The sequence below is a fragment of the Neophocaena asiaeorientalis genome, unplaced genomic scaffold (genome assembly GCF_003031525.2).
Source record: "Neophocaena asiaeorientalis asiaeorientalis breed wild unplaced genomic scaffold, Neophocaena_asiaeorientalis_V1.1 scaffold1686, whole genome shotgun sequence".
NCBI classification, from domain to species: domain Eukaryota; kingdom Metazoa; phylum Chordata; class Mammalia; order Artiodactyla; family Phocoenidae; genus Neophocaena; species Neophocaena asiaeorientalis.
Window position 1 is genome coordinate 12575 of NW_020174781.1, and position 20210 is coordinate 32784.

The 20210-nt window shown below is 36.7% G+C and overlaps 1 protein-coding gene across 3 annotated transcripts in view; it reads right to left on the bottom strand.

The window, feature by feature from the left end:
* The window catches only part of LOC112409773 (activating transcription factor 7-interacting protein 2-like), a 45852-nt gene that overhangs the window by 4614 nt on the left and 21028 nt on the right, over window positions 1-20210 (bottom strand). Inside the window, exons 6-7 of one of the 3 annotated variants that reach the window (XR_003005231.1) lie at window positions 16935-17095; window positions 7049-7207 (exon numbers count right to left, since the gene is read on the bottom strand). Coding sequence is in view for 2 of the 3 variants with exons in the window: in XM_024760079.1 (XP_024615847.1) it covers window positions 14016-14085; window positions 16935-17095 (231 nt within the window). In the remaining variant the exon portion in view is untranslated. Of the gene's footprint in view, window positions 1-7048; window positions 7208-13145; window positions 14086-16934; window positions 17096-20210 lie in introns of those variants that run through there. The other 2 variants (XM_024760079.1, XM_024760078.1) reach the window with 2 other exon arrangements.

Below are 20210 nucleotides of genomic sequence, written 5' to 3' on the forward strand. Positions count from 1 at the left end.
GGCCAAAACGTTTGTTCGGTTTTTTCCGTAACATGAATCTAGTAGTGCTTAGATGTCTTTAACTTCATTCAAAATAGTTTTGTTAGATTGTATTGTGTCAGCTGCCATATCAGCATGCATTTAAAAAAACTTATCAAAATTGGTAAATTTATGTGAAGCCATTTTGATATTGATGGAAGAAAAAAGCAACATTTTCAGCACATTATGCTTTATTATTTGCAACTGAAATGCAAAAAAAGATTTGTGCAGTGTATGGAGAAGGTGCTGTGACTGATCGAACGCGTCAAAAGTGGTTTGCAAAGTTTCGTGCTGGAGATTTTCTTGCTGCACGATGCTCCACGGTTGGGTAGACCAGTTGAAGTTGATAGAGATCAAATCAAGACATTAATTGAGAACAATTAACATTATGCCAGGCAAGAGATAGTGGACACACTCAAAATATATCAAGCGTTGAAAATCATTTGCACCAGCTTGGTTATGTTAATCGCCTTGATGTTTGGGTTCCACATAAGTTAAGCAAAAAAAAAACTTCTTGACCGCATTTCCACATGCGATTCTCTACTGAAACATAATGAAAACATTCCATTTTAAAAACAAATTGTGATGGGTGATGAAAAGTGGATACTGTACAACAATGTGGATGGAAGAGATCGTGGGGCAAGTGAAATGAACCACGACCAACCACACCAAAGGCCAGTCTTCAACCAAAGAATGTGATGATGTGTATATGGTAGGATTGGAAGGGAGTCCCCTATTGTGAGCTCCTTCTGGAAAACCAAACGATTAATTCCAACAAGTACTGCTCCCAATTAGACCAAAAGAAAGCAGCACTCGATGAAAAGCATCCGGAATTAGTCAACAGAAAATGCATAATCTTCCATCAGGGTAACCCAAGTCCACGTCTTTCTTTGATGACCAGGCAAAAACTGTTACAGCTTGGCTGGGAAGTTCTGATTCATCTGCTGTATTCACCAGACATTGCACCTTTGGATTTCCATTTATTTCACTCTTTACAAAATTCTCTTAATGGAAAAAATTTCAACTCCCTCGAAGACTGTAAAAGGCACCTGGAACAGTTCTTTGCTCAAAAAGGTAACAAGTTTTGGGAAGATGGAATTATGAAGTTGCCTGAAAAATGTCAGAAGGTAGTGGAACAAAATGGTGAATATGTTGTTCAACAAAGTTCTTGGTGAATATGAAAAATGTTTCTTTTATTTTTACTTAAAAACCGATGGAAACTTTGGCCAACCCTATACCACATTTGTTTACCCATTCACTTACTGAAGGACATCCTGGTTGCTTCCAAGTTTTGGCAGTTATGAATAAAACTACATTTTACATGATTCCATTTTCTCTCCTTTCTTAGCAAACTATACTTCTGTATTTAGTGGTTGCCCCAGAGTTTGTAATACACATTGACAACTAATCCGAGTCAATTGTCAAATAATACTATACTGCTTCACAAGTAGTACAAGTACCTTATAATAACAAAATATTCCTAATTCCTCTTTCCTGTTCCTTTTCAATCATTGCTGCCATTCATTTCACTTATATATAAGTGCGTGAATGCAGCATGCATGCACACACACACACACACACACACAAGCATACATAGTCAAATACATTGTTGCTATTAATTTGAACTCTTGTCAGTTAAATCAATTAATAATAAGAAAGATAAAACATTCTATTTTATCTTCACTCATTCCTTCTCTGATGATCTTCCTTTTCTTTATGTAGATCTGATTTTCTGACATACTATTTTCCTTCTCTGTGAAGAATTTTTAACATTTCCCGCAAGGCAGATCTACTGGCAACTAATACCCTAAATTTTTGTTTGCCTGAGAAAGTCTTTTTCCTTCACCTTTGAAAGATAATTTCACACTGTAAAGAATTTTAGGTTGGTAAGTTTTGTTCTCTCAACACTTTAAATATTTCACTCTACTTTCTTCTTGTTTGCATAGTTTCTAAGGAGAAGTTGAATGTAACTCTTACCTTTGCTCCTCTACAGGTATGGTGTTTTTCCTTGGCTTCTTTCAAGATTTTAGCTTTGATTTTCTGAAGTTTAAATATGATATGTCTAGGTGTACTCTTTTAGGTATTTATCCTGCTTAGTGTTCTCTGAGCTTCCTGGATCTGTGGCTTGGTGTCTAACATTAATTTGGGAGAAATTCTTAGTCACAGTTACTTCAAATATTGCTTTTGTTCCTTTCTTTTTTCTTCCTGGAATTCCCATTATGCATATATAACTCCCTTTGTAGTTGTCCTAAGTTTTTGGATATTCTGGGTTGTTTTTGTCTTTTATTTTCTCTTTGCTTTGCCATTTTGGAAGTTTCTATTGTCATATTCTTAAGGTTGGTGATTCTTTCCTCAGCCATGTCTATTCTACTAATGAGCCCATCAAAGGCTTTCCTCATTCTGTTAGTAGTTTTGATCTCAACCATTTCTTTTTCTTAGAATTTCCATCTCTCTTCTTACATTACCTAACAGTTCTTGCATTTTGTCTACTTTTTCCATTAAAGCACATTAATCATAGTTTAAAAAAATTCCTGGTCTAGTAATTTGAACATTCCTGCCATATCTGACTCTGGTTCTGATGCTTGCTCAGTCTCTTCAAATTGTGTTTTCTGGTTTTTAATATGTCTTTTTTTAATGTTTTTAATATGTAACTTTTTGTTGAAAGGGAGACATGATGTACTGGGTAAAAGGAACTATGGTAAACATGCCTTTAGTAATGTAGTGGTAAAATGTGGGGGAAGGGGAAGCATTCTACTAGTCCTATGGGTAGGTCTCAGTCTTTTAATGAGCCTGTGCCCCTAGAGTATGAAATTCACTTATGCAGCCCAGTCTCCAAACCCCTCTTAGGTGGGACAGGATGGCTAGAGGGGGCTAGAGTTGGGTATTTCTCTTCCTCCATGTGGAAGGCTGGAGGGAGTAGGTATTAGATATTTCCTTTCCTCCAGATAGGTTAATCTTTGGTAATACTTTCTCCTGATGGCAGGGCTTGTTAAGAACAGAGTGCTCTGGTGCATTTCAAAAGCTTCTTTTTATCTTGCCCCCTGCTGGAAGCATGAGAGGATTTTTCTTCAATATTCACTGCAAAGATCAGTAGAGCTCTAGAGGTAAAACTCACAAAATTGTGCCCCCCCTTACCTGGACCCCCCCCCCTTGGAGTTTTTATCTCTGAGATTTATTTACTCTGAGCCTCCAGCAATTACAATTTAGGTTTCCCTACCCCAGCAGTGGTTGCCACGGAGGTTTTTGCTCCACTTCCAGGGCGTTTTGATTCTGTTTCCGCCTGTTTCTCTCTCCAATTTGGGTGTCAGTAGTTTGCTCTATGACCTTACTTCTCTGGTGGATCACAGAAGAGTGGTTCTTTTCAGTCTGTTCAGCTTTTACTTGTTAGTATGGAGTGATGACACCTTACAGTCTGGACCAGAAATCTTGTTTTGGAGTTAGGTCTTATATGTATTTTGGTAATTTACCCCTATGAATATCATACTCTGATATTACTGTAAATGGTATTAATTTAAAATTCCAACTGTTTGTTGCCTGTACACAGAAATACTACAGACAACCAGTATTATAACATATATATACACACCACATAGTACAAAGGAATAGTGTGATATATACACACATATATACCCTATATAGAAACAATAAAATATTTTATATTTATCCACATATTTATAATTTCCAGCACCCTTCATAACTTTACCTTTGTATAGATCCAAATTTCCATCTGATATTATTTTCCTTCTACCTGAAGAAACTCCTTTAGCATTCCCTGTAGTGCAATTTTGCTGCTGATGTATTCTTTCACTTTTTTTGAGTATGAAAAAGTCCATTTTCTTGTACATGTCTGAAAGATATTTTCACTGAGTGCAGAACTGTAGAAACTGTAGACAGTTCCTCTTCTAATGATTTAGAGATGTCTCTCCATTTCAGTACTTTAGAGATGTCTCCTTTTCGACATCTCTAAAGTTTGAATAGTTTACAGTGAGAATTCTCATCTTATTTTTTGTTCCTTTCTATGTAATGTGTCTTTTCTCTCTGGCTGCTTTTAAGATTTTGTCACCATTGATTTTTAGCAGTCTGGTTATGATGTGCTTTTCCTTTATGCGTCTGCTTAGCTTTGTTAACCTTTCTTTCTTCCTATTTATGGGTTTAGAATTGGACAAATTTTAGATATATTTTCCTGCCCCCCTGCCTAGTGATGACTTCAATGATATATACATATATTAGACTACTTGATACTGTTCTACAAGTCTCTGATGCTCTGTTCATTTTTTTGTTAGCCTGTTTTCTCCCCATGCTTTTGTCTGAACAGTTTCTGGTATTTCACTGATTTTTAAAAAGCCAGTAATTATTCTGTTATTAATCCTATCCAATGTACTTTTCACTTTATTGTCTTTCTCATCTCTAGAAGTACAATTTGGGTCTTTCTTTTTACATCTTCCATTTCTATCAGGTTGACATTCTCCTCTATGTTGTTAGATATGAATAATATACTGATAATTGCTATTTTATGTTGTCTGCTAAGTCCAACAACCATATTAATTCTGTTTCTATCATTTTGGTTTTCTCCTTGTTATGGGTTACTTTTCATATTTTGCATGCTTGGTAAATTTTTATTAGATGTCAGACATTGTTAAATTCACACTGTTGGATGATGTTTCATTCTATCAGAGTGCTGGACTTTGTTCTGGCATATAGTTAAATTACCCATGATTAGTTCTGACTCCTTTGAGTCCTTTTAGCTTTCTGGGGTAGGTCCACTGGAGTCTTTTAGCCCAGAATTAATTTAGCCTCACTACAGCTATACCCATCCAAGGACTCTACCTGTTGGTGAGTGCTAAGTCTCTTCATTACAGCCAGTGAGAAAGCAAAATGTTCCCAGCCCTGTGCAACCTCCAAAAAATGTATGGCCTTCTTCTTTTCAGTGGTTCTTGCCCCAGCCTCTTGTAGTTTCATGCTTTGCATATATAGATCTGTATTCAGCCAATGATTCAAGGGGTTCCCTTTGCAGATCTCCAGAGCTCTACCATTATGCAATTACCTCTCTTGCTCTGCCTCACAAATTCTAGATAATTCATATTCTCCAATATCTGATCTAAAGGCACCAAGACCACCAGGCTGTTTGGGCTCCTCCCACCCCTGCTTTTCAACTTGGGAAATGCCTCCAGGCAGAACTGGCACAATGGTAGGGTGCGTTTCTTTTGTTTCTTTTCTCACAGGGATCATAATTGTGTGCTCCCTGTTGAACAATGTCTAAACACAATTTCTTTTCTTTAGTCTAGTTTTCTGTTTGTTTACAGCAAAAGAACAACTCCTGTGCAGTTAATACTTCATGAGCAGAAGGATACATTTCCCACACACTGATTTCCATTTTGTGAAATCAACTGTTTTTCATGTGCACTTTTAAACAAATTCAATAATTTTTTCCATATCAAATTTATCAATAAAAGATTCTGACAAAAGCTATTATTTCTAAGTTCAATTAACAACAAAAACGTTCAGATCTAAATTTTATCAATAATATTTTACTCTTCTACTCATTTTTGGCCTTTAACACAACTTACAAAGTTTATTTTGTACATACTTTTTTCTACTAGTATTCAATAATAGTCATAGTGGATGAAAGACTAATAGCTGTATTTATTTTGTTGCTTAACTACAACTATAAGCAATTCTTTTCATTATACTATAGTCAAAATCTCTTATCAATCTCAAAATTCTTCATTTAATATTTCTATATTTCTAATGTTTTAAATATCTTTATTTGCTGCTACAGTATATCAAATATAATGTTATTAAGGAGTCTAAGACATTAAGCAGAAAGACTAAAAATCAGAGTGAAATTTTTGGCAATCTCATTGGAATTTTGGGCTGAGGAGGTAAAGGTAAAGATTTAGAAGCCACCAAGGTGGAGAGGCCCTGGTGAACACTCCAAGCTTTCAGCTGGAATCCACTAAGGGCTACATCTTAAAAGCCAGAGTGAAGTAGATATAGGAGACTTACCAAAATAACAACAGGCCTGAATTTATACCATTACCTGAGCAGATTAGGTGACCAGGCCCTACTCTACCTGCCAGAGAACAGAATAAATCTCGTCTATAGAAAGATATTATTCAGAGCCTCACCAATTCTTCAGAAACTATCAAGCATACTAACAGACAGAATCAAATGACTAGAAACAGAGAAAAACAATAAAAACATATGTACAGATGATTGAGGTACTGGAGTTATAAAACACGGACATAAAAAAAAAAAAAAAAAAAGGGGCTTCCCTGGTGGCGCAGTGGTTGAGAGTCCACCTGCCGATGCAGGAGACACGGGTTCGTGCCCCGGTCCAGGAAGATCCCACATGCTGCGGAGTGGCTGGGCCCGTGAGCCATGGCCATTGAGCCTGTGCGTCCAGAGCCTGTGCTCCGCAATGGGAGAGGCCACAACAGTGAGAGGCCCACATACCGCAAAACAAAACAAAACAAAACAAAAAAACCCCAAAAAACTATGATGAATAGTTTTAAGAATACTGAGGAAAGATGGAGAAAATAGTCAAAACCAGATGGAACATTCATCAGAAAAGCACAATCTATGAAAAAAAAGACTACACTGAAATTAAGAAGAGTCAATACATATAAAGGCACTATTATGAAAGTGGAAAGACTTGGAATGGGAAAAGATACTTGTTGTCAATATATCTGATAAAAAAGACAGGCAACTCAAAAGAAAAACATGCAAAAGTCTTAGAGAAACTTTATGAAAGAAGATATCCAAATGACTAACAAATATAAAAAAGTGCTTAATTTCATTATGAGAAGGAAACAAATTAAAACGAATACAGGCATATCTTAGAGATATTGCGGGTTTGATTCCAGACCACAACAATATTGAGCGAATATCTCAATAAAGTGAATCACTTGAATTTTTTGATTTCCCAGTGCATATAAAAGTTATGTTTAAAAGTTAAAAGTTATAGTGTGCTGTATACTATAGTCTATTAAGTGTGCAATAGCATTATGTCTAAAAAAACAATACATACCTTAATTTTAAAATATTTCATTGCTAAAAAATGCTAACCATCATCTAAGCCTTCAGTAAGTTGTAATCTTTTTGTTGCTGGATGGTCTTGTGTTGATGCTGATGGCTGCTGACTGATCAGGGTGGTGGTTGCTGACGGCTGGGGTGGCTCTGGCAATTTCTTAAAATAAAACAATGAAATTTGCTGCATGAATTAACTCATCCTTTCACAAGTGATTGGTTTTCTGAAGCATGCAATGCTGTTTGATAGCATTTTACCCACAGTAAAACTTCTTTCAAAGTTTGAGTCAATCTTCTTAAACCCAACCACAGCTTTATCAACTAAGTTTATGTAATGTTCTAAATCCTCTGTCGTCACTTCAACAGTCTTTACAGGATCTTCATCAAGAATAGATTCCATCTCAAGAAACCACTTTCTTTGCTCATCTGTTAAAGTTTATCATGAGATTACAGCAATTCAGTCACCTTCAGGCTCCACTTCTAATTCTAGTTCTCTTGCTATTTCTACATCTGCAGTTACTTCCTCCACTGAAGTCTTGAACCTCTCAAAGTCATCCATGAAGGTTAGAGTAAACCTCTTCCAAACTTCTGTTAATGTTGATCTTTTGACCTCTTGCCATGAACCATGAATGTTCTTAATGTATCTAGAATGGTGAATCCTTTCCAGAAGGTTTTCAAATTACTTTGCTCAGATCCATTGAAGGAATCACTATCTATGGCAGCAACAGCTTTACAAAGTACTTAAAATAATAAGCTTGAAAGTTGAAATTACTTGACCCATGGGCTGCAGAAAGGATGTTGTGTTAGCAGGCATGAAAACAACAATAATCTCATTGTATATCTCCATCAGAGTTCTTGGGTGGCCAGGTGCATTGTCAATGAGCAGTAATTTTTTTTCTTAAATTTATTTATTTTTGGCTGCATTGGGTCTTTGTTGCTGTGCGTGGGCTTTCTCTAGTTGTGGTGAGTGGGGGCTCCTCTTCATTGTAGTGTGCGGTCTTCTCATTTCAGTGGCTTCTTCTGTTGCGGAGCACGGGCTCTGGGCTCTAGGCACGCGGGCTTCAGTAGTTGTGGGACACGAGCTTAGATGCTCCACAGCATGTGGGATCTTCCCCAGACCAGGGATTGAACCCGTGTCCCCTGCACTGGCAGGCGGATTCTTAACCACTGCACCACCAGGGAAGTCCCCTTTGAGCAGTAAATTTTGAGAGGAATCTTTTTTCTGAGCAGTAGGTCTCAAACATTCAGTTGAGTAAAATATTCAGTAATTCAAGCCTGGATATGCTGTCAGCCAGGCATTGTTGTTCTACTTATATAGCACAGGCAAAGCAGATTTAGCATAATTCTTAAGGGCCCTAAGATTTTTGGAATGGTAAATGAGTACTGGCTTCAACCTAAAGGTCACCAGCTGCACTAGCCCTCAAAAAGAGAGTCAGCCTGTTCTTTGAAGTCTGAAGCCAGGTATTGACTTCTATGTAGCTATGAAAGTCCTAGGTGGTATCTTCTGGCTATTTACGGTTATTTCTTCTCCACTGAAAATCTTTTGTGTAACGTAACCACTTTCATTAATTATCTTTGGTAGAGCTTCTGAATAGCTTGCTGCAGCTTCTACATCAGTATTTGCTGCGTTACATTGCACTTTTATGTTACAGAGATGACTTCTTACCTTAAACCTCATGAACCAACCTCTGCAAACTTTTTTTTCTGCAGCTTCTTCCTCATCACTCTAAGCCTTCACAGAATTGAAGAGTTAGAGCCTTGCTCTGGATTAAGCTTTGGCTTAAGGGAATGCTGTGGCTGATTTGACCTTAAACTTTCTCTATATCAATAATAAGGCTATTTCGCTTTCTTATCATTCACGTGTTCTGGAGTAGCACTTTTAATTTCCTTCAATAACTTTTCCTTTGCATTCACAACTTGGCTAACTATTTGGTGCAAAAGGCCTAGCTTTTGGCTTGTCTCAGCTTTCAACATGCCCTCCTCACTAAGCTTAATTTCTAGCTTTTGACTTAAAGTGAGAGACATGTAGGTCTTCTTTCACTTAAACATTTAGAGACCATTGTAAGGTTATTAACTGGCCTAATTTCAATATTGTTATGTCTCAGGGAGTAGGGAGGCCTGAGGAAAGGAGACAGATGAGGTCAGTGGAACAGTCAGAATGCACACATTTATTAAGTTGCTGTCTTATATGGGTGTGGTTTGTGGCAACCCCCAAAAAGTACAATAGTGACATCAAAGATCACTGATCACAGATCACCATGACAAATTGTAATGGAAAAGTCTGAAATATTGTGAAGAAAAAAAAAATATTGTGAGAATTGCCAAACTGTGACACAAAGTGAGCAAATGCTATTGGAAAAATGGTGCCAACAGAATTGACGCAGGGTTGCCATAAACCTTCAATTTGTAAAAAACCCCAATATCTGTGAAGCAAAATAAAGCAAAGCACAAAGAAACAAGGCATGCCTGTATGTGATGCTATAAACATGCCAGTGTGGCTAAAGTGAAAAAGGCAGATAATACCAAGTGTTGACAAGGATATAGAATAAGAAAAACCTCATATACTCTCATTGGGAGTGTAACTTGATACAACTTCTTTGGTATTTAGTAGTATCTATTAAACCTGAAAATACACATATCCTATGACCTACCAATTCCACTTCCAGTCAAAGGTCCAACAGAAATTTACCTATGTATATTCACCAACAAACACGTAAAGGAATGTTCATAGCAGCACTAATCATAATTTCCCCAATCTGCAAATAACTCAGATGTCCATCAACAGTTGTGAATGGAATAAGCTGTGGTATATTCATATGATGGACATTATATAGCAATGAGAATGATCAAATTATTGTTGCTAAGCAACAGCATGGATGAATCTCTTAACACATAAAGTTGGGCAAAAGAGGCAAGACACCAAAGAGTTCATTGAGTATGATTCCATTTATATAAAGGTGAAAAGTAAACGAAAACAACTTATGGTGTTAGAGGTTAGGATGATGTTTACTGAAGTCAGTGTGGTAGGGGTGGGACTTGTGACTGGCATGAGGCAGAACAGATGCCATTGGTGTTGTTTTTTGATCTGGGTGATAATTACAAAATGTGTTTACTTTGTCAAAATTCACCAAACTATACATTTACTGTTTGTGCAGTTTTCAGTAGGTATTATAGGTCAATTAACTTTATTTTAAAAATTATGTGTCTGTGTATGTATGTATGTAAAGCTGCTAATGCTTATCCTGAGAAATTCATTTATACATCTACACACTAAAGATTGGAATTCCACGAGCATTTAATGATATGTAACTTTCATGAAACTGTTCCACTGACTGCTTCCAATGATGGCTCTTTTTTTAATGAACCATATCTGGGAGGAAAACTGAGGACACTGATGATTTTCGTGGTCTTCTAGATGCACCTATTTTTCTACTTGTATTCTACGTTGGAGAAAAACTTCTGTGTCTAAAATCAGTAATTAAAATTCTCCAGGTAACGTTATAATGTAGTACATAGTTCAATAATGGGATCTGGAGACAAAACTGTCTAGGTCTAAATCCTGGCTCTGCCATTTACTAGCTCAGTGTTTGGGGGACAGGAACCTTGGTTTCCTGATCTGTTAAAGAGGGATATGTCATAAACGTGAGATTAAATAAGTGTTAATAACGAGTAGGAAGGAGCACATGAAAAACAGTGGAAAATTTCTTATAATACTATGGCTGGTAACTACTTTTTTCTCCTTTGTATCTCTGTAAACATTTCTTCACATGAAAGTCAATGCAAGACTTATTTTTCAGACAATATTAATGTTTCATTCCATCAACACTGGTGAAGTGGTCTGTTCTTGGGTGCCTTAGACCTTGATGCTTACTTTTCCTCTTTGGAAAAGATTGCATATGAAAGCATTTTCTTTTTATTTAAGCAAGTTCCTTCATCAAATATGTGTTCTGGTCCACAGGCCTTCTCTTCTATGAGCTTCTTCAGCTCAGCTGTTACTGCCTTTCCCATTTTCTTCACATTCTAAAAAGAAAATGCTTAAACTTCTAAATCGAACCATGACTATAGACATAGGAAGTTAGTAGTGGCACTAATTTCTTCAACACTTGGGGTATCAGAAGAAACAATTATAAAGCCTCCTGGATTTCTCTAGAGTTATAATAATGGAGAGAAAATGGATCCAATGAAAAGAGGAGACTGGAAAATTAAAAAACCTGAAACTAAGAACTAAATACCTGAGTTTAACAGCCACTTGGATACAGCTAAAGAGAGAATAAACTAGAAAATTGTAGAAACTATCCAGACAAAAGCATGGAGAACAAAATAGATGGAGTGTACACAGAAGAGTATAATTGGAATACCAGAAGGGGAGAAGAGACAGAATGGTGCAGAAGCAATATCTAAAAAGATAATAGCCAAGAATTTTCCAAAGATAATGAAAGACATGAAGTCACAGATTCAAGAAAAACTATGAGCCCCAATTAGGATAAATTAATCCCCCCCCACTGCCAGCATCATAGAATATACTGATGAAAACCAAAAATATGTAGACTATCTTGAAAGCAGCTAGACAAATAGACACCATCCTCAAAGAAGGAACAAGAAGATGGATATCTAACTTTTCAACAGAAATTATAGAAGTCAGAAAACAATGTAATGACATCTTGAAAGTGCTAAAAATAACTGCCAACCTATAATTCAATACCTATGTTGAAATATCCTTTAAAAATAAAGACAAAATGAAGTTATTTCCAGACAAATAAAAACAAAGTTTATCCTGAGCAGAATTTTTAAAATAAATAATAAATGGAATTCTTCAGGCAGATGAAAAATTATCCCAGATGGAAATACCGGAAGAAATAAAGAGCAACAGAAAGGGTAAATACACTTGACCCTTGCACAATGAAGGCATCAGAAAATCCAAGTATAACTTTCGACTCATCCCCAAACTAGTAATAGCCTACTGTTGACTAGAAGGCTTACTGTTAACATAAACAGTCGATTAACACATACTTTGTATGTTATATATATTATATACTGTGTTCTTACAATAAAGGTAGAAAAAAAATATTAAGAAAATCATAAGGAAAATACAGTTGCAGTAGTGTCCTCTATTTATTGATACTATAAGTTTATGCTGTCTGTTTACAAGATGAATCATCTGTCAGTACCTATATCAATATTGTCCTAATGATACAAATACCATAGATGTTATATGTATTACAAACATTAGACATCAAAAATGAAAAGAAAATGCGAAAAAGAAATTATTCGTTTATAGGTACTACATTTATTGAAAAAAAATCCATGTATACGAGTAGACTCGAGTAGTTCAAACCCTTGTTCAAGAGTCAACAACTGTATTTGGGTAACTCTAAGTGAATGACTGTACAAAGTAATGATATTGTCTTATGAGATTTAAAATAATGTAAAACTTAAATGCATGAAACAAACAATGGGAGGGAGCACTAAATGGAGTTAAAAGTGTTCTAAGGTCAAGCATTGCCTATAAAATGGTAAAAGTAGCAATTCATATTAGACTCTAATGTTAGAGTCAAGAATCCATATCATGATCTTTAGGATAACTTCAAAAGGTACAGTGAAAGATGTATAATTAATGAGCTAATGGGGAATGGGAAAAAGAAATCCAAAAGAAGGCTAAAATAAGTAGAGAAAAAAACAGACACAGATAAGGGAAAAGGACCATAAAATAATGCAACAAATAGAAAACAAGTATTAAGATTATAGTTATGAGCCCACATATATCAGTAAGATTACATTAAACATAATCTAAACTTTCCAATTAATAATTATTTTCAAATTGGATTAAAAATACATGTTCAGCTTAATAAATAACTATAAAGCTAGCATCCATGTAGCCACTACTCAGATAAATACATTTTAACTTTTTTTTTTTTTTTTTTTTTTTTTGCGGTACGGGGGCCTCTCACTGCTGTGGCCTCTCCCACCGTGGAGCACAGGCTCCAGACGCGCAGGCCCAGCGGCCATGGCTCACAGGCCCAGCCGCTCCGCGGCATGTGGGATCTTCCCGGACCGGGTCACGAACCCGTGTCCCCTGCATCAGCAGGCAGACCCTCAACCACTGTGCCACCAGGGAAGCCCCAGATAAATATATTTTAAATTATCAGCACTTCAGAAACCCACGTGCTTCCATCCTGAATCATAAATCTCCTCCATAAATAGCATTTGTGGTACTAATCCCCTTGTTTTACTCTTTAGATTTACCATCTAGCTTTGAATTCATAAATAATGTACTTTTTGCTGGCTATTTTTGAACTTCATTTGAATGGAATCATACTATTCCTTGTGTCTGCCTTTCAATAATGTTTTTTGTGGGAGTAACATACTGTTACATGTGACTGTAGTTCCTTCACTTTCATTAATGTACAAAATTATACCGTATGGACTTACAGCAATTATTTTTCTTTTCAGCTGTAGATGGACTTTTTTTCCTTCTGGTTTTTGGCTATTATGGAAAATGCTGCTAATAAACATTCCTCTAGATATGTCCTATTGCACATGTGAACATGTCTCTAGCTAGGGTATATACCAAGGAATAGGACTGCTAGGTCAAAGGATATTCAGATCTTCAATATTTCTAGATAATGCCAAATTTTTTCTAACGTACTATACCAATTTACTCACCCAACAAAATATTAACTAAAACCAATTCCTTTTATTTCAAAACCTCACCAATACCTGGTATTGTCAGATTTTTAAATGTTTTACTTTTCCTTACCTGATATGAAATGGTATCTCATTGTGGTTTTAATTTGCATTTCCCTGATTACTAGTGAAGATGAGCACCTTTTCATATGTTTATTTGCCATTTGGAATTCCTCTTTTGTGAAGTAGATGTACGAGTCTTTTGCCCATTTTTCTTTTGCATTATCTGGCTTTTACTCATTGATTTGTTGAAGTTCTTTATATATATTCTGGGTACTAGTCCTCTATAGGTTATATGTGCTGCAAGTATCTTCTCCCACTTGATGGCCTGTCTTCTCACTATCTTTATAGTGCCTTTTAAGAAAAGAAGTTTCTAATTTTAATGTGGTAAAATTGATCTTTTTTTTTCTTTTATGGCAAAGGTATTTGTGTCTGAAGATATCTTTCCTTATCTGAAGTTCATGAAGACATTTTATGTTACCTTCTAAAAGCTTCATAATTTTCCTTTAGATATTTAGTTCTTTAATTCACTTGAGATTCATGTACAGGGACTGGACTCAGGGATCCAATTTCTTTTATATTTCTCACAATATGAACAGCAATATGAATTTACTAAAGTCAATCATTTCCCAATTGATCTGCCATACAATCTCCAACACAAATCACATAATACATATAGGTATAGGTTTCCAGACTCTCTGTTACACAGCTCTGTCGTCTAGTACTTGCCAATATCACATTATCCTAATTACTGCAGTATCATAATGTCCTGACATCTGATGGCAAATTCCTTCCATTCTGTTTCTCTACTTAAAGGGTATCTTGGCCTCTTAACCCATTGCATTTATATATACATTTTCGAATGAAATCAGCTTGTCAAGTTCTGTAAAATTACACACTGGGAAACTGACTGAAACTGTCCTCTATAAATTAATTTGAACAAAAGTAAAAGCATTTTTAATATTGTATTGTCCAAACCATAAACATAGTACATTTCTCCAATGAATTCTTCTTCAATATCTCAAAGTTTCGTAATTTTCTTCAGTTATTACATGCCTCGTTAATTGTATTTCTAGGTACTTGATACATTTAATACTATAATATGTTTAAAATTTTTTCATTTCCTAATTTTTTATATCTTATAGGAATACAATTGATTTCTTATATGTTTGAGTTTAGCAATCTTGCTAAACTCTTATTAATCCTAATAATTTATCTGTAAATTCCTTTGGATTTCCTACATATATACCCCCAATCATCTAGGAGTAGTAATAATATTTATTGTTTCTTCTTTTTGAATCTTTTATATTTTTCTTTCTTTTGTTTTTCTGCATTTTTGCATTAGCTAAGATATCCAGTATAACCTTAAAGTGGTAACAGCAGGCATCCTTCTATTTTTATCTCAAAGGGAATATTTCCAATATTTCACTATCAGATTTGTTTTAGGGTTTTTATAGATACTCTTTATCAAATTAAGGAAGGTACCTCCTATCCCAAGTTTGCCAAGAATTTTTTGTTAATCATAAACATGTATTTTATAAAATCCTACATCTATTTTGAGCTGATGATGACTCTTCTCCTGGCACATTATGTAAGTTGACTTGCTATTGTTAAACCAATGTTGCAGCATTCCTGGAACAAACTCAACTTTTATAGACTGTTGAATTTGGTTTACTAGTTTCTGTTTAGGATATCTGCATCTAGTTTGTGGGTAAAAGTAAACTGTAATTTTCCATTTCTGTAAAATTTTTAAATTGATTTTATTATCAAAGTATCAGAGTTATACCAAATTTTAGCATCTAGTCTCATAAAATGAAAAATATTCCCTCTTTTTTTATTCTTTGGGATAGTTTGTTTAAAAATGGTATTGTTTCTTTCTTAAATGTTTTATAAAATTCACCACTGAACCTACCCATCAGGGTCAAGTTACACAGTTGTTACACCTATTCTCACACTCATCATGGGCTGACAGTGCTGCCTGAAACAGTTTCATAAATTGCACGTTCTTCCTTCATTATAGAGCATGAGGTGAATTGTTCATATCATGGGTATAAGCCACTGATAAAGTTAACATATCAGTCTATAAAATGTTACTTTAACGGCGTTTTCACTTCCATCAACAGCATTTTTCTTTTTTGTCACTTTGAGTTTCAGCACAGGCATCAATAAGTGGTAACAACAAACACTCACTGAAATGTGACTCTTTCCTTTGTCAACTAAATAAGTGCCTTCTTCACAGCAGCTTCCTGGCTCAAAACTAAAATGCAGGCCTCAACATCATGGAATATTAGGGTTTCTTCTGAAGAACCAGAACTGCATGTGAATTCCCAAATACCAAGAATCTCCTGTAAATGGTGTCGATCTGTAAAGCTTCTCTTTCGTTTTATAGCATCCTTGAGTATGCATAGTTATTTGGGGGAAAGAGTGGTGTTCTCCAAACAATGGCCATCATTTAATTCACTTATTTTTAGTTATAAATTTTCCTTTTTAAAAGCTGACATATAATTTAATATATAAAAGCAAAACCATAGGACATTTTAGGGAGTGAAATGTTAAGAATAACTAATATTATAAAGCTCCAAAACTGTTGAGAATCACTAGTCAAGAGAATTCATTAAAATGTCCCCATCCCCCTATCCTTGAACATCAATCCAGGCCAGGATCACCAATCAAGCGTCTTTGTTAAACTAAACTATTTCTTCCCTATCAGCCCCAAATCTTCTATTAGACTAGATTGGAGATTAGGTGTCTCAGCTGCTTTGTGATCAATCAGACAAATAAGTTAACCTATTCACTATAGTTTGAAGTTATCATGATACTACCTTCCACATTCAGGGAACTAATTTTAGACACTTTTCTCCAAGTCTTACTCCTCTGTGTAATTCTTTAAAACCACTGTTTCATAGGGCCTTGATTCTTCCATGTGTAGAAGTGGAAACTACTGGAGTGATCCAGTTGATCACTCCAGTTGCCATACCAAAGATGGAAAGCATCACAATGAAAAACCTGATCACCTAACCAATTCAAAATTGTATTTAGTACAGTTAAAACAACAATAAAAGCTTTTGAGAACCAATTTCTTCATAATGGACAAAAATAGCATTCATATAAATATGAAGCTTTAAGCTATTTTATGCTTGAGTATATGTGTTTACAAACATATTTAGATAAGTAAGTTTATGCATTTTTATAGAAATGCCTACCTTTCAGAAACAGCCTCATTATGTTCCCATGACAAATTAATCTTTTCACTTGCTTTTTCTGAAGGGTTAGAAGGTTCAGAGTTCACAGAAGTTTTTCTTTCCTCTGGGCTATTAACTGACTCTGGATTCTTATCCAAATTCATAGTCTCTGAATTTGCAACCTGTTAGTTGGGTGAGGAAAAAGCAGTTGAGGGGAGGGTTACCAATTGTGCTCTTCCAACAAAATTGATGATAGGTTAAAATTCCACTTGGAAAGTGTTCTCAAAATATTCTTGCATACACACGGTAAAACATATATTAAATTATATGTGTATCAATGGCGGATGACCATGATTGCAGTTACTCTGCCAAAATGAATTTAAAAAAATACTTCAAAAGAAATAAAAATAATGACAGCACAAATCAACTTCCTAGCTTGAATGGAAAGAAGGAGAAACAAATACCTAAGTACTTAGACAACATTTTATTCCTATTATACTAAATTTTAGGAATAAACATTAGACTTCAACAAGGAAACTTTTACTTTTGTTATACTTCTAATAAGAGTGAAGACCAGAAATAAATCAATTTTCCAAGTTGCTCTTCTAGTTGATGAGTTTTAGATAGGCTAAGAATTTCCCCAGTCAAATCCTGGTTCCTTTTTGCTAAAGTTTCTCCTTCAATTTATCTCTTCTCTCTCACATTTTACTGTAAGAAGCAAGAAACCAAGCCAAACCTTCAACATTTTGCTCAAAAATCTCATCAGCCTAATAAACATGCAAGTTTATCACTTACAAATTCTGCTTTCCATATCACTGTAGGTCACATTTCAGCTAAGCTTCCTGCCACTATGTAACAAGAACCCCATCCCCTCCCCAATTTCCAATAACATGTTCCTCTTTGGAGTCCTCACCAACAGTGCTTTTAAATATCCATATTTCTACCAACAGTTTATGAAGATTTAGGTATTCTCTTAGACTATACAGGGTTTCTCTACAATGTTCCTCATTTCCTCCTGAGCCCTCACTTGCAGACTTTATCATCTATATTTCTATAATACTAAGAGTCTGTTCAAGGCAATCCAGGCTTTTGAAAAATCATGCGCCTTAATATTCTTCCAGCCTCTACCATTCCAAATCCACTTCCACATTTTTAGGTATCTGTTACAACAGCATGCCATACTTCCTGGTACCACATTCTATATTAGTTTTCCGAGGCTGTGATACCAAATTACCACAAATTGGGTGGTTTAAAACAACAGAAATTTATTCCGTCACACTTCTGAAGGCCAGAAGTTTGAAATCAGTTTCATTAAGATCAAGTTGCTAGCTGGCTGCATCCCTTCTGGAGGCTTCAGGGGAAAAATCTGTTTCCTTTTTTCCAGCTTCTAGAACCTGCCAGCATTCCTTGGCTTGTACCCCTTGCCTCCATCTTCAGTGCAATCATCCAGCCTCTGCTTTCATTGTCCCATTTCCATCTTGTCTTTAACCTTCTTGACTCCTTTTTATAAGGACTCTTGTGATTTTATTGAGCCCACCAGGATAATCTTCCCATCTATAAGCTTCTTTTAGTGCATTAAGTAACATACTCACAGGTTCCGGGGATTAGGTTTTGGACATCTTTTAAGGGCCATGATTCACCACGATCAACCATCTTGACACAATTAGCACAGAAGTGACATTTATAGAATATTATACCCAATATTCTTTTCAAGTATACATGAAACATTCACCAAGGGAAAGCATATCTTGGGCTATAAAATAAGTGTCAATAACTCTCAATGTTGCGATTTTACACAGTATGTTCTCTGACCAAAATGAAATTAGATATCTATAAAAATAAGATACCTAGAAATGTGTGGAAATTAAACATATCCTTCTAAATAACCCATGGGTCAAAGAACAATACCATAAGGGAAACTGGAACTTATTTTCAACTGATGGAAAACAAAAATACAATATGATACAGATTATATTATACTCTCTACACTGAAAAGTACATAATATAAGCATTAAGAAGATGCTTAGAAGGTGCTTAGAAAGAGCTGGGCTTAGAAGAAAATTTATAGCTTTAAATGTTTTCTAGTAGAAAAGGTTAAAAATTAATGCTCTTTATCTCTTAAGAAGCCAGAAAAAGAAGAACAAATTATATCCAAAGTAAGACTGATCAAGAAAAAAAGGAGCCACTTCAGTTTTAATCAGAAACTGGCTGAGGTTGAGTCCAGATCCTATGCATTTTAAAGCCTAGTTATTCAGAAGCCAGATACACCAGAAATACATCTACACGTGGAACAACTCCTAAAGAACACCTACTGAACACTGGCAGACCTCAGACCTCCCAAAAGGCAAGAAACCCCCCCCCCACGTACCTGGGTAAGCCAAAAGAAAAAAGAATAAACAGAGACAAAAGGATAGGGACTGGACCTGCACCAGTGGGAGGGAGCTGTCAAGGAGGAAAGGTTTCCACACGCTAGGAAGCCCCTTTGCGGGCGGAGACTGTGGGTGGTGCAGGGGTAAAGTTTTGGAGCCGCGCAGGAGAGCACAGCAACAGGGGTGCAGGGGGCAAAGCAGAGAGATTCCCGCACAGAGGATCGGGGCCGACCGGCACTCACCAGCCCGAGAGGCTTGTCTGCTCACCCGCCGGGGCCGGCGGGGCTGGGAGTTGAGGCTCAGGACTCGGTTGGAACGCCAGGAGAGGGCTGGGGTTGGCGGCGTGAACACAGCCTGCAGGGGGTTAGTGCACCACGGCTAGCCGGGAGGGAGTCCGGGGAAAAGTCTGGACCCGGCGAAGAGGCAAGAGACTTCTTCCCTCTTTGTTTCCTGGTACATGAGGAGAGGGGATTAAGAGCGCTGCTTAAAGGAGCTCCAGAGACTGGCGCGAACAGCGGCTAAAAGCGCGGACCCCAGAGACGGGTATGAGACAGTAAGTCTGCTACTGCTGCCACCAAGAAGCCTGTGTGTGAGCACAGGTTACTATCCACACCCCCCGTTCCGGGGAGCCTGTGCAGCCTGCCACTGCCAGGGTCCCATGATCCAGGGACAACTTGCCCGGGAGAACACACGGCGCGCCTCAGGCTGGTGCAACGTCACGCCGGCCTCTGCCACCACAGACCCGCCCCACATCCGCACCCCTCCCTCCCCCCAGCCTGAGTGAGCCAGAGCCCCCGAATCAGCTGCTCCTTTAACTCCATCCTGCCTGAGCGAAGAACAGACGCCCTCCGGCGACCTACACGCAGAGGCGGGGTCAAATCCAAAGCTGAGCCCCGGGAGATGTGCGAACAAAGAAGAGAAAGGGAAA